Source organism: Diabrotica virgifera, chromosome 9, assembly GCF_917563875.1.
Source record: "Diabrotica virgifera virgifera chromosome 9, PGI_DIABVI_V3a".
Taxonomy (NCBI): Eukaryota; Metazoa; Arthropoda; class Insecta; order Coleoptera; family Chrysomelidae; genus Diabrotica; species Diabrotica virgifera.
In genome coordinates this window covers 171039034-171053408 of record NC_065451.1, presented here as the reverse complement: position 1 = coordinate 171053408, position 14375 = coordinate 171039034, and the positions used below count along the sequence as shown (strand labels likewise).

The following is a 14375-nucleotide window of genomic DNA, read 5'->3' as shown; positions in this document are numbered from 1 at the left end:
CATTGAAGGTTCTTCCCTGAGCTGCCACAGCTGTATCATCAGCGTAAATAAATTGCCTTGTTTGTTGGTGTATGGGTTGGTCGTTGGTGTATATGTTGTATAGAATCGGCGCGAGGACACTTCCCTGTGGTAGCCCATTTTTTTTTGGTCCCTCCACCGACTGTTCTTGGACTGGAGCTTACGTAGAAGCGTCTATTCTGGAGGAGACATTTCACTAACCTTGTTAGTCGGAAATCCTTTGTAGTTTCGTAGAGTTTTGCGAGTAGCCGTTGATGGTTAACTGTATCATAGGCGGCAGTTAGGTCTATGAACGCTACTCCTGTTATTTCCTTCCGTTCAAAACCATCTTCAATATGTTGGGTGATATTAAGAATTTGACTGCAGCAGCACTTTCCGGGCCTGAATCCTGCTTGTTCTGGAATAATTTTAGTCTCCACATATTTTGCGATCCGGTTCAGTATCATTCTTTCAAAGGCCTTGAAAAGGTGGCACAAGAGATACACGTCTAAAGCTCTTTGTATCCGCCGGATCCTTCCCTGGTTTTAAGAGGACTACCACTCTAGCATTCCTCCAGATTTTGGGGATTTGTAATGTACGGATGCAGCAATTCATCATTTTTACGAGCCACTCTACGGTTTTTAGTCCAAATTTCTTTATTTGCTCTGTTCGTATGTCGTCCAGGCCAGCCGCTTTATTATCTTTCATTTGGTGGAGCGCGCCTCTCATCTCCTCTAGACAAAAAGAGGTACCTCGAACATCTCTTTCTTCGTCGATATTCCGTTGAGCTCTCACCTTGTTCTTTTTTGATGTCGTCTTACCGTTCATTAGAAGATGATGGGCTATCTGATCGGGTGTGACTTTTGTCATGTTGACTGCCGGAGCAGCGGGATCGTTGCCAAGATTCCGAATCAGCTTCCAGGCACGTCTGCTGGTTTGTTTCATGTCCAGGCTCGTGACCAGCTTGCACCACCTTTCCGTTCTGTTGGCGGATATCGCATGTAACATTTCCTCCCCAGCCTGTATTGTCGCTTCCGAGAAAGGGTATTCTTCATATAGCTGTTCGCATCTTTTAAGTAGGGGTTTAGATTCTTCATTGAGCCCCGCTATGTACTCAGTTCGACAACCTCTAGGGATAAATTTCCGTGATACTTGCTTTACGATTTCTATAAATTTATCGTGGAGACAATTAAACTGGCGTGAGTGATAATGATAAAAAGTATTTAGTAATTAGCAATTTCGTAAGCCAAATTAAAAATCAATTATTACTCTTTGGGTTTTTAATGTCAATTCATACTAAGTACCTAGATAAATAATATTTAAAATATTTTTTGCTACACTCATAAGAACAAGCTACTTATATTACGAAATAAGTGGATAATTATTGTAAGCATTGTAAAATTTCATTAATTTATTTTTAGATTAAACGTACCCATTAATTATATATTCCACCTTGTATTTTTTGCAGTGTACCGACGTGCTTGCAATGTTTTATTAATTATTTGTCGCAATAAAACAACGGAATACCGTCAGTAACAGTCGAACTTTTGTTCTAGGCTCATCACCGGAGTTGATGCCGACTATTATGGGCGCATTCGACGCCATAATAGGAAGCAGCAATAGAGAAAACGAAGCAGACTTGGACCTCAAGACGAGCACACCCAGACGCAGCCACCAGCTCAGCAATTTCGCCAATCTATCACCTTACGTACAAAAAGTATTATCCAACGTTCCCGAGCAAGAGATCAGCAAGAAGTTTTCTTCGGAAGAGACTTTAGGATCAAGAAGGTTCCACTCGAGTCGTAATTATAGATCGTTTAGGTCTCCGGATAAATACATGAACAAGTCCAACGAGAACTTGGAGATCATATCCACCAACGTCCAGAAGATGTTGTCCAATCTTCCGGATACGGAGCTGGTCATCAGCGCCAGCAATTTAAACCTTACGAGGAACAGTTCTTACCTGTTCAATTCTTCCAGTCGGAGCGAGTTTCTTAAGCAGGTGCTCGATAGTGGCGAAAGCCCCAGTGATGAACATAAACCTAACGGCGTGAAACAGTTTTTGTACCATTCGGACGGTGTGAGTGGTACCAAAGATTCGGACAACGGTGTAGTGGACAGTGAAAAATGTTGTGAAAGTGAAGAAAACTGTGATAGTTATAATCAAAAACCTTTGGGTAGTTACTTACATAGTTCGCACGGGATTGCTTCGAGGACGCCTGTGGGAAGGAAGAACATGGGAAAATATTTACAGGTGAGTAATTTCGGCTATTTCTGTTTATTATCTAGTTTAACTGTTTTTCTTCTTTTAACAACCCTAGATGGGTATTTGCTTGCCTGGCTGTGTTCTTCCATTGAAACCTCTCTTGTGTCCTTCTCCTCCATTGTCCTAGTTTATCTGTTATTTCTACAAATTAGAGACATATTACTAAAATTAACTTTCTGATTGATCTTCATTACACCTGAGCTTGGTTTTTCTACATCCTTTCCTTTCCACTAATCAAACATACGTAACAAATTCTTCAATAGTTTACTGCATATCAATGATAGAAACGGAAAAAACGATGAATAATTTCTGGGAACATTCTAGCAATATTTTGACAATATGTTTCTGCTGATTCATTCCGTTTCATTGTCTGTAACAGTTGTTCTATAATAAATATAATATATCACTAGCTCCTTATTAACTAACCTTATTGTAGACCTGTTCTTTGTATGCCTCTTGCAATTTCTTTGTCATCATTATGTTTGTCTAAACTTAAAATTGTTATTACACCATTTTCGTGCAATTGTATTTTATTGTTTTTGTCTTGGATACGCACGGCTGATTTGTTTTGGAGTCTTAAACATAATAATAATTGTCTTATCCGATTAATTAATAATCAGATGAAGTGTGTAATTTACTATTTTAATTTGGGGGAAATTGGGGTAAAGCCACAATTTTACTTTCAAATAAGTTTATTTTGATGTTTCGATTTCTGTGGATGGTTGTCACTCCATTTTATGCGCGCTCTTCCGATACGTCTTCAGCCGATTGGTGATATCTCTTGTTATTTTGACCACATGGGCCTGCCCTGCCCAATTCTGCTTATGTGGTTATACCTACTATTCTTTTTTTTTATTTACAGTCAATTCGTTTATACACTGTACAAAACATTTTCTTCGAATGTCTTGACTCCTCTTTCGATCACTCAGCGTATTTCCTGTAATTATTATTCTCAGTACTCTCAGTCGTTTCTAATAGTATTTGTGTTGTGGCTGTACCGGGTCTTGTTTCGGATGCATATGTCATTATTGGTCTTACACTGGCTTTAGAAATTGTTGACTTCATCTTAGTGTTAATATATCGGTTTCGCCATATAGTGTTATTAAGGCATCATGATGGTCTACTTGCTTTTTGTACTTGATTTCTCACTTCTTTGTCCAGGTCTCCGTAACTTAACAATGTAACTCCAAGGTGTTTTACTTCCATTACCTGTTCAATAGTGATACCATCAATTTCTATTTTACATCTGATTGGTTCTTTACTGATTTCTATTGTTTTAGTTTTCTGAGATGAAATTGCCATATTGAATTCTTTGGCTCTTATATTAAATATGTGGACTAATCTTTGCAGACTATTAGTATTGCGTCCTTTGCGTAGCAGAGTATTTTTACTTCTTTGTTATTTCACATTCTATATCCCCTTCCTTTGTTGGCGTTTTTGATTATTTCATCCATGATTAAATTGAAGAACATAGGACTCAATAAGTATCCCTGTCATATTCCGCTGCCAATATCTATAGGTTCTGTAAGTTGTCCATGTATTCTGACTTCCATTTTGTTGTTTTGGTAGATGTTTTCAATAGTTTTTATGATCTCTAGGGGACTTATCTATTATACAGAAGATGAATTACATCTTTGGGTCTTACTCTGTCAAATGCTTTCTTCAAGTCAATCAGACATAGAAATGCTGGTCGATTATACTCTAGTGATTTCTCGGTAATTTGCTTTATGACGAATATTGCATCTGTACACCGTTCTTGGACCATTATTGTTTATTTTATATATAAATGATCTACATCTCTATCTTAAAGATTCATTTGTAAATCTGTTTGCAGATGATACATTAATTTCTGTCTCTGGACAAGATTTTAATAATTTAGTTCAAACAATAAATGATGAATTAGATATTCTTAATAATTGGTTGATGGCAAATAAATTGAAACTAAATGCTCAAAAAACTAAGTGTATGATTTTGGGTACTAAGATAAATTGTTCTAAATTTAATCAAGGAAATTTTAGTATTAAAATAGGTGAAGATATAATAAGTTATGTAGATGAAATTAAATATCTTGGAATTTTATTTGATCCACAGTTAAATTTTACCAAACATATAAATTTTCTGTGTAAAAAAATTGGTAAAAAAATCGGTTATTTCTCTAGAATATCTAAAGGGCTTTCCCGATGGTCTAGGAAGGTTGTGTATAATACAATAATATTTCCGCATTTTAATTATTGTATGTCACTGTTTATTTCATGTTCAAATGAACAGGTATATCGTTTGCAGTTGCTTCAAAATAAGGCTATGAGAATTATTGTCCTTGGATGTAGCAAGTATACCTCTATAAACTTTATGCTGGAAACATTAATTTTTTTAGATGTTAATCAGCTTATTACTGAGTCATGTTTGGTGTTAATATTTAAAATTATTAACAATCAAGCTCCTCAATACTTCAATAATTATGTCATTAAAAGATCACTTTTGTTAGGTCAGTATAATTTAAGATTTGATAATTATCATATTGAAAGGTTCAATACAAGTGCCATGGAAAAACTCTTTTTGTTGAAAGACTAAGAATATTTAACAGTCTACCATCTAGCATAAAAGATTCACCAAATGTTAAAGTCTTCAAAAGTAGGTTAAAAAAATTGTATTTTAAGAATTAGTTGATTTTTCGTTTTTAAGTTATATTTATTTATTTAAATATATGTAAATGTTTATTTGTAATGTAATAGCTAAAAAGCTAAATAAATCCTATTATCCAGATCTAGCCATACGGCTCACACTCCCTCTAAGGGGAAAATTGACTCATCCCAGATACCTACGGTATCAAAAGGATTGAGCTCTGGTGGGACTCTTTCCGTGTTATCGAGCCCTAGGTGACTTGGAATGCAGGTGTATCTCCCAAAAATTTTCGTACACTTCTGGCCGTCGCAAGTAGTACAGCTTTCTGCATGGTCTTATAAAGATGTTCATTGAGACCCAGCTTTTTTATGCTTTCGAGGAGGGTCTTCGGAATGACTCCAGTAGTAGATATAACAATAGGTATCGTCTGGGTACTTTGCATTCTCCATTGTCTCCGTATTTGAATTTCCAGATCATTCCAGGCCATTCAGGATCAGGTTATACCAACCAGAAATTACCTGAAATATATCGTCAAAGACCCTCAGGTTCAAAACGACAGATGCCGATATGGATGTCAAGCCCAAGAAACCATCCAACATATTACAGGGGGCTGCCAGGCATTTGCTGCAACTGAATATAAGGAACGGCATGACGCAGTGGGAAAAATCATTCATCAAGAGATAGCTAACAAGTTGGGACTTCTCCAAACGGACCATCTCCCATATTATCAATACGTTCCTGAGAGTATGCTTGAGGATGGCAACTACAAGCTATACTGGGACCGCAGTGTGCTCACAGACCAAACAGTGGCACATAATAGACCAGATCTCGTACTAGTTAATAAATTAACAAGACAAACAACACTAATTGATGTGGCGATACCTAACAACAATAATCTACGTAGTAAATTTACTGAAAAGATCGCCAAGTATAGAGATCTGGAAATTCAAATAAATCCTATTATTATTATTATTATTATTATTACACCATCTTCCAGTACGAAAACCCTGTTGTTCATCTGCTAAACTTATCCTCTGATTCAATAGGTCTTCTAAAATTTTAGTTGTAAGTTTTAGGGTAGTATTTAACAAGTTGATACCTCTGTAATTTTTTGGCTGCTTTTTATCTCTTTTTTTTGAATAGTAGAATTAGTTCTCTCGTTCTCCACTCTTCCGATATTTTATTGTGTTTTATGATTTTGTTAATTAATGTTGTTAATTGTTCTGTCATTGCTGCTCCACAATATTTCAGTAATTCGTTTGGTATTTCATCCTTACCTGCCGCTTTTCAGTTCTTCAGATTTTCAAGTGTTTTTCAAACTTCCTGTAAATAGTAAAATGATAAAATTAAATTAATACAAGTTCAAAACATTTTTTGGAAGATACCTGTTCGGCCTAGATGCATATACGTAAGAATACAATACATACAACAAAATACATTAGACGATATACATACAACTCTTGACATTTCCCATTAATTTTGAGGAAGCAAACAAAATATCGCTATCTAGTGGTATGGGTTGTAACCACAAACTATGCATTTAAAAGAAAGGTATTTTTATAGGATTAAATCAAAATACAAATTAAGTTGTGAGCTATTTTCTTTAATTTTATATTGTTTTTAATTTACATAATTTTTGCTTTTTACTATCGTTAATTATATTACATACGATTTTATTAAAAGATCAAAATATTTATCTATAAAAGTTTTGTGACAATTTGTAGGTACATACATTTTGGAGAGTTTTTTGTAAGTAACATTTTAATTTTAAATTTTATTTAACATTTTCAACACTCTTGTATATATTGTAAGTATATCATTTTGAAAATACCTTTTAAATATATCATTAATTTTATCTGAAGCTCCCTTTATAAAATACGCCTAAATTTCACACTATCAGGTGTATTCTTAGTCCTAATAATAGAAAATAAATTTCCTGTACAGTCTGAGGTTAGCCTTCTTGTAAAAAGAAATTGCAGCTAAACGCCCTCTCGTCGGGGGAATGGAGGCAAAGTAATTACGCTTTTTACTTAATTTTGTTGCCATCCTAGGTATTTGCTGAGAATCCACTTTACCGACCTATTTTATAAGATATTTTGTGTACAAATACAAACACAATTTACCAAGATTAGCTAATTAATTATCCAAAAATTAACAAAATTAAATTTGTATGTTTACATTGAGAAAACGTAGTACAACTCAAGAGGACAGAGGCGCTAGTGGCAACGTGCTTCCAGTTTTCTGTGGGAGTTGGATGTACAGTAGAACCCCGATTATCCGTGCTCCTCGGGACCGGATGTTGGCACGGATAATTGAAAAGCACGGATAATCTGAACATTTATTTCCTATTATAATACATTATGTACGTATATGCATACATATATACCTACCATAAAAAGACAACAGAACATATAAATCTTTCATTATGAGTCCCCCTCTCCGCGTATAGAATTTCCGTCGAGTGATTAACAGTGACGCTATTTTGATAAAACCTTAAAAATGCAATTTAAGTAATACAAAATCATAGCATGGATAATCCGCAGCCCGGATAATCCACACACGGATAATCGGGGTTCTGCTGTATTATAGTCTAATGTATTTGATACAACCCTGTATCAAACGGCAATCTGAAGTTCGCGCGTGGGGTAATGAAGACAATAATTTGTCAAATGTCAAAACGGAAAATGTAACGGCACGAAAACATATCATGAATATTATGATTGCATATGTCGTAATAGAGCCATTATCGATGAAGATTATCTTAAAAGACGAGACACGATATGTCCAAATGTCAACTTTCTATTTGCTATTAATCACAAACCTATTTCTTTGGTTTGTTTACGATGACATTTTTTAATAAGAGCTTACAGTTTCGAAATGATCGATTTTGTGGTCGTCCTTTTTTGTATTATTGTGTCTGATATACCAGAGATAAATATTTTAATATTTTAAATTGTTTACAAATGTGCTTTTTCTATTATCTATTCATTTCAGTGTCTTTATTCCTACACTTTTGTAATGTTTTAAATGTTTTTTATATTATATTCTATACTAGCTGACCCGGCAAACTTCGTACTGCCTCAATAGATAAAAACAAACTTTTGTATACAATAAACTTAAAATAAACAAAAGGAATTCGTAATTAATAAACCAAAAATGCTTGGTGTGAATGAGGTTTTATTATTATTTTTAATTAATTACACATGATGTTTGAAATAGTAATGAAATAGTATGTTTAGTTAGAAGTAACAAAATAAAGTTTATAGTACAGCAGTTACAATCTTAAATTTGTTTATCTTATAATGAATATAACAGCTTTATTATATCTACATTCAAAACAACCCTCTATTTATGATTGGGTTCGGGGAGATTCCAAGTCTATAGGTGTTGATTAAATAAAATTGAATAAACGTAAATAAAAATAACTAAAACTGAATAAAATTAAATAAAAGAAAATATAGTCTAATAAAAATAAATAAAATTTAATAAAATGAAAAAAATAAAATAAACGAAAATAAATAAAATACCTAAATTAAATAAAATTAAATAAAATTAAACAAAATGAATTAAAATTAAATAAAATTTTATAATTTGCTGCTTGTTCTTTTCGTGTGCTCCGAATTTTTCTCCTGCTTACGGTTCCGTTTAGAGATATTTTTTGAAAATTTCGCAAAATTAAAAAAATCATATTTTGCCCAATTTGAGTCCCAACGTTAAACTGTTCCACTTCTCTTCTATGAAATTTGTCGCTAGTTCTTCTTCTGTCCTCAGCTTGAGATACGGCTTGAGATATTGTATTTGGGACACCGATTGTGCTAAAGAAAAAATTTTAGTACGGTTCTGCTCGGAATTAGCAAGGAGTCTACCTACCTAATTTCATATCTTTCACGTCATTATTGTGAGAGTTACTGCGTCATGGGCAACCCCCTAATGACGTACGGGTATGAAATATAGACAGCAACCTACTCCCAGTCCAGTCGAATATACTTGCAAAATTTCATAAAAATCGATTAAGTCGTTTCGGAGGAGTATGGTAACAAACACTGCGACCGGAGAATTTTTGTATAGATGTAAAATATTTAAATGGCTATTAAAAAATAACGGTCTGAGATAGAAAATTGAAAAGTTAGGATTGTATGTATCTTTTGCTTCTACATCTCATAAAAATAGTAAAAAACGGTTTTTCCACAAATTAAAAAAATATATCAGGGGGGCAACCCCCCTTATGACGTACGGGTATGAAACTCCATATTATCCTATTCCCAGTCCGCTAGAATATACATGTAAAATTTCATAAAAATCTGTTCAGTCGTTCTCGAGTTATAAATGGTGTAACTAACACAACCTCGACTTTCTTTTATATATATAGATGTAAAATATTTAAATGGCTATTAAAAAATAACGGTCTGAGATAGAAAATTGAAAATTTAGGATTGTATGTATCTTTTGCTTCTACATCTCATAAAAATAGTAAAAAACGGTTTTTCCAAAAATTAAAAAAATATATCAGGAGGGGCAACCCCCCTTATGACGTACGGGTATGAAACTCCATATTATCCTATTCCCAGTCCGCTAGAATATACATGTAAAATTTCATAAAAATCTGTTCAGTCGTTCTCGAGTTATAAATGGTGTAACTAACACAACCTCGACTTTCTTTTATATAGTGTTGTGATCTTGATTATTGATATGAGATAATATTCTTATATGTCATTTAATTTAATCAATGCATTTATAATAATCTAATTAATTTACCAGATCACATATCAATATGTTTTCAATCTCAGGGCTTTTTATAAAATTAATTACTTACTTACGTGGCTTCTAAGTATTTCTCAATGGTTCCTAATCGGGATAGGAAAGAAAAGAGTAAAATAATACACACATATGGGTTACAATTATAATCAAAATATGGTTTATTTTATTTAAATGGCAATCACTGCTTAATATTTGCTATATCTTATTATTCTTAAACATAACATTTACACATGGGAATCTTATTTCCTTTTGGTTTCCAATTGAAAGTTTTTATTAACATTTAACTATTAGGATTTATTAGCAACAATTCTATTTAAGTTTGATGAAGCTTTTCTGATATTATTGATTATGTTCTTCAATTTTAAATGTGGTATTTAATACGAAAAACCCATACATTTATGTCCAAACAAATGAGACTGACCTTTTTCTGGTGAACTGAGAATGTCTTCACACAAGACCCGTTTCCTGCTATCCTTGGCTGCGATCAAAACCTCGTCCTGGCTTCCAGTAATGTTCTCCTTTGAAAACTAGCTCGTATAGCTCCCGTTCCTGCTTCTGTCGTGATGCCGTGTTTCTACCTTTTTCGAAACTTCAATCAGCTACCGGGACACTCTTGGCTCAAGGAGGTTCTTTACTCTCGACCTGGCCTACCTCTCGTTCCACGATAGATACTCCACACTCACGGAACTATACCGGCTTTCTCACTCTCCGTACACTACCGTCTACTACTGGACTTCACTTCTCGACAGCTCAAAACATTCTGATCTCTATTTGTCATTCATTCCCCTACTTTCTAAATATCCCTTCCAGATTCACAAATCAACCTTCCACCACCAACTCTCATTCGCAGTATTCCTCAAAACCAATTTTTAATCTTTCTAAATATGCTTAATGGATTTCCAAAAATAAATAGTTAATTCCCATTCTAAAATTACTTTCTACTATTTACAAAATTTAATGACCTATTATCTACTTCAACTGAGTCTTATTTAGCATAGGCTAATGATCGAACCTTCCGCGAACAACGATAATGAACTATTATCTATTTGTTTATTCTAAGCGCATTGTCCCGAGTTTCGTATGCTTCTGCTAATCACTTCTTAAAATTAAATATAACAATTTGTTGTATACAGGTTGTTCTAAATTTATATGCCCGTGGTTGAGAAAATTGAAAATATTTTATATTAAATTGAATTCTGTTTATAATTATCAAAATTTAATTTTCATATCAAATAGAAATATAACAAATCCCCGCCTTGTATTCGATAAAATTTATCTGCATTTTTAAATAAATTTTCTCGAGGCAAAACCAACTCCCTGTATATTTCCTTACTTTAATCTACGTCTTATACCCCTTCTTCTTGTATTACTCTAATTAGTCCCACCTGTAGAGTAATTGTTTCCTTATTTTCAGTGTCCTCATCCTGTGTTAGAGTGTCGGCTATTATGTTGTCTTTCCCTTTTTCCCATATCAATCTTCTGTCTTTTTCCTCAGATTTTTCACATACTTTTACCGTGTATTCTGCATCCTCGTTTTCATATGCCTCCTCTTCAAATGCCACTGTTTCGATCATATCTTTTTCGCTTTCATTTGTTAGCTTTATTTCTTCTTCTCCTGAGCTCATCTCTTCTTTTGAGGAATCCCAGTTTTCTTTTGCTTTTGATACTCTCAATTTTTCTTCTTCTGGGCTCAACTCTTCTTTTGAGGAGCCACAGGTTTCATTTTCTTTTGTCTTTTTCTGACTTTTTCTCCCTTTTCTTCTTTGTCCTTGCTTCGTTGCCAAATTCATTTCCACTGTTTGTTCTTTACCTGATTCTCCGTATTTTGTTTCTCCTGTTCCTTGTCCTGTTCTTCTTCTTTTTCTTCTGTTAGATTCATCGTATTATTTTTAAAATCTATCACTACATGTTTTTCTGCCAATTCGTCAACTCCTACTATCATGTCATGTGACATGTTTGGCATTATTACACATTGTAGTGCATACATCTTCTTACCCAGTCGTACCATTACTCGTATGCCTTCATTTATAGTTGCCAATGTCCGTTTGTTTGCGCCCACTAAATTTACCCTAGGATTTTGTAAATTAAATTTGTTAAGTTAACTTCTTCTATTAGTTTTCTGTTGACCAATGTTATTTCAGATCCAGTGTCTATCATAATTTTAATTGGTTTCTCGTTGATAAAACCATCCACAAATTTTAAATTAACTCCATTTTTCTTTTCGTTGTTTCTTGCCAATTTAATAAACTCCTTGGGGTTACAAAAGATTCCTGTTTGATTTTTGGTTTTTAGTGAGCGCCGTCGTGAAAAGACGCCGGTTGCTCATCGTTGTTTATATTTTCGTCATAATGTCTCTCTCCGTCATATTCATCTGTCTGGGTATTATTTACTTCTCTTCTATTTTCTCTTGGTCTGTCGGATCTGTTTCGGTTTTCTCGATATCCCTGTTCATTTTGTCTACCATTATTTCTGTTTTCTTGATTTGCGAGTGTGGTGTTTCTATTCTGGTATTCTCGATTTCTATCCTTATTCCATTGCCTATTTCTTTGTTCATAATTTCCTCTTCCGTTGTCTCTATTTTCGTTTTCCCTTCTGGGATTAAAATCTCGTCTTGTATAGTCCCTCCTATTTTGATTTCTATCTCTGTAATCCTGTGTTTCTCGGGGCCTGTAATCTTCTCGCGACCTTCTTGATTTTCTTTCTCTTAAACGTGATTCTCTTATTTGTAGGAATTGGCATAAACTATCTATGTCTTTGTAGTTTTGCAATGTGATATGGTCTTCCAGCGTTTCTTCGAAATGTCTTGCAATCAGTTCGACTAATTGTTCCGATGAGTAATTATATTGTAAATGTTTTGCGTTATAGTAAATTTGTAATGCATATGTCCTTTCTGATATACCCATCCTATCATTGTATTTCCCATTTTGCAATTCCTTGTTAATTTCCAATTGTTGGACCTTTCCCCAGAAATAATTCAAAAATTTTTGTTCAAATTGTTGCCAACTGTCAAATTCTTCTTCTTTGCAATCGAACCATAGGCTTGCTTTATTAGATGGTTTCTGATAGTTTCTTTTGCTGTTTCGAAATTTCCGATGTGTTGTATTTTCTTTTTCAGGCTATTTATGAACGGCACTGGGTGTAATCTTCTTACATCCCCGCCAAACCTTATCTTCACGTCATCTGTGCTATGTATAACCATTTCTCTTCTTTCTCCTACATTCTGTTGCGTCCTGTTTTCGGTGACTTGTTTTTCTATTTCTGTGATTCTTTTTTCCACTTCTTCTCTGTCTACTTGAATAGCATTTTCCAACTTGTTTTCCAAATTTTCTATTTCTTTTTTCTGGCAATTCGTTAACTCCTTCATTTTTATTTCTTGTTCTTGCATGTGATCTTTAATTTTCATTTCATACTTTTCTATGCGTTCCTCCATTTTCTTGTTGTTCTCTTCTATTGCTTGTTTCATTTTTTGTTGTGTTTCATCCATTTTTTGGTCCATTTTTTGTTGTGTTTCATCCATTTTTTGATCCACTTTATCCATTTTCTTTGATGTTTCTTCCTGATTTTTATCCATTGTCCTTTTTGCTTCATCCATTGCTTGTTTTGTTTCTCTTTGATTGTCATCCAGTTTTTGTTGTGTTTCATCCATTTTCTGTTCTATTCTTTGTGACTGGAGTTGCATCATTTGTAATAATTTATCTATTCCTGATAATTCTTGCTGTTCTGATGCCATGATTGTCGTGTCTAAAATATCTTCTTGGTCTGTATTATCCTCTTGATTTGAATGTTCTTTTTGTTTTTTATTGTCTTTGCTTTGGCTTCTTGTCACAGACATTTGTTTTCAAGAAGTACTGTCCCCGCCAAATATGAAATTTTACTAGTATGTTACCAAGACGACTTTTTCTTACCCAAATATTATAAATTGTCAATAAATATATCAAATGTAAATATCGTAAAAATAAAATATTAAATCAGTTATGTAAATTTGTACCTAAAGAGATCTAAAATTTTATGTTATCAAATGTAAGTATCTCACTTTTTACCACAGGCATATAAATTTTCAAATACCGGCTTTACTCTTTCTATCCTTCAAATTTGCCACTAGAAATACTTTTCAATGCTTTCCACGTTGGACGACAGTTGATGTGATTTTTATTATTGATATGAGATAATATTCTTATATGTCATTTAATTTAATCAATGCATTAATCATAATCTAATTAATTTACCAGATCACATATCAATATGTTTTCAATCTCAGGGCGAATTATAAAATTAATTACTTACTCTCGTGGCTTCTAAGTATTTCTCAATGGTTCCTAATCGGGATAGGAAAGAAAAGAGTAAAATAATACACACATATGGGTTACAATTATAATCAAAATATGGTTTATTTTATTTAAATAGCAATCACTGCTTAATATTTGCTATATCTTATTATTCTTAAACATAACATTTACACATGGGAATCTTATTTCCTTTTGGTTTCCAATTGAAAGTTTTTATTAACATTTAACTATTAGGATTTATTAGCAACAATTCTATTTAAGTTTGATGAAGCTTTTCTGATATTATTGATTATGTTCTTCAATTTTAAATGTGGTATTTAATACGAAAAACCCATACATTTATGTCCAAACAAATGAGACTGACCTTTTTCTGGTGAACTGAGAATGTCTTCACACAAGACCCGTTTCCTGCTATCCTTGGCTGCGATCAAAACCTCGTCCTGGCT

The 14375-nt window shown here is 33.5% G+C and overlaps 1 protein-coding gene across 4 annotated transcripts in view; it reads left to right on the top strand.

Annotated features, from left to right (window-relative positions):
• LOC126892103 (uncharacterized) overlaps positions 1-14375 on the top strand; it is a 654403-nt gene that overhangs the window by 478587 nt on the left and 161441 nt on the right. For all 4 annotated transcript variants that reach the window (XM_050661541.1, XM_050661542.1, XM_050661540.1 and 1 more), the window contains exon 2: positions 1554-2251. In XM_050661541.1, the coding sequence (XP_050517498.1) occupies positions 1571-2251 (681 nt within the window). In that variant the 5' untranslated portion in view covers positions 1554-1570. The remainder of the gene's footprint in view (positions 1-1553; positions 2252-14375) is intronic.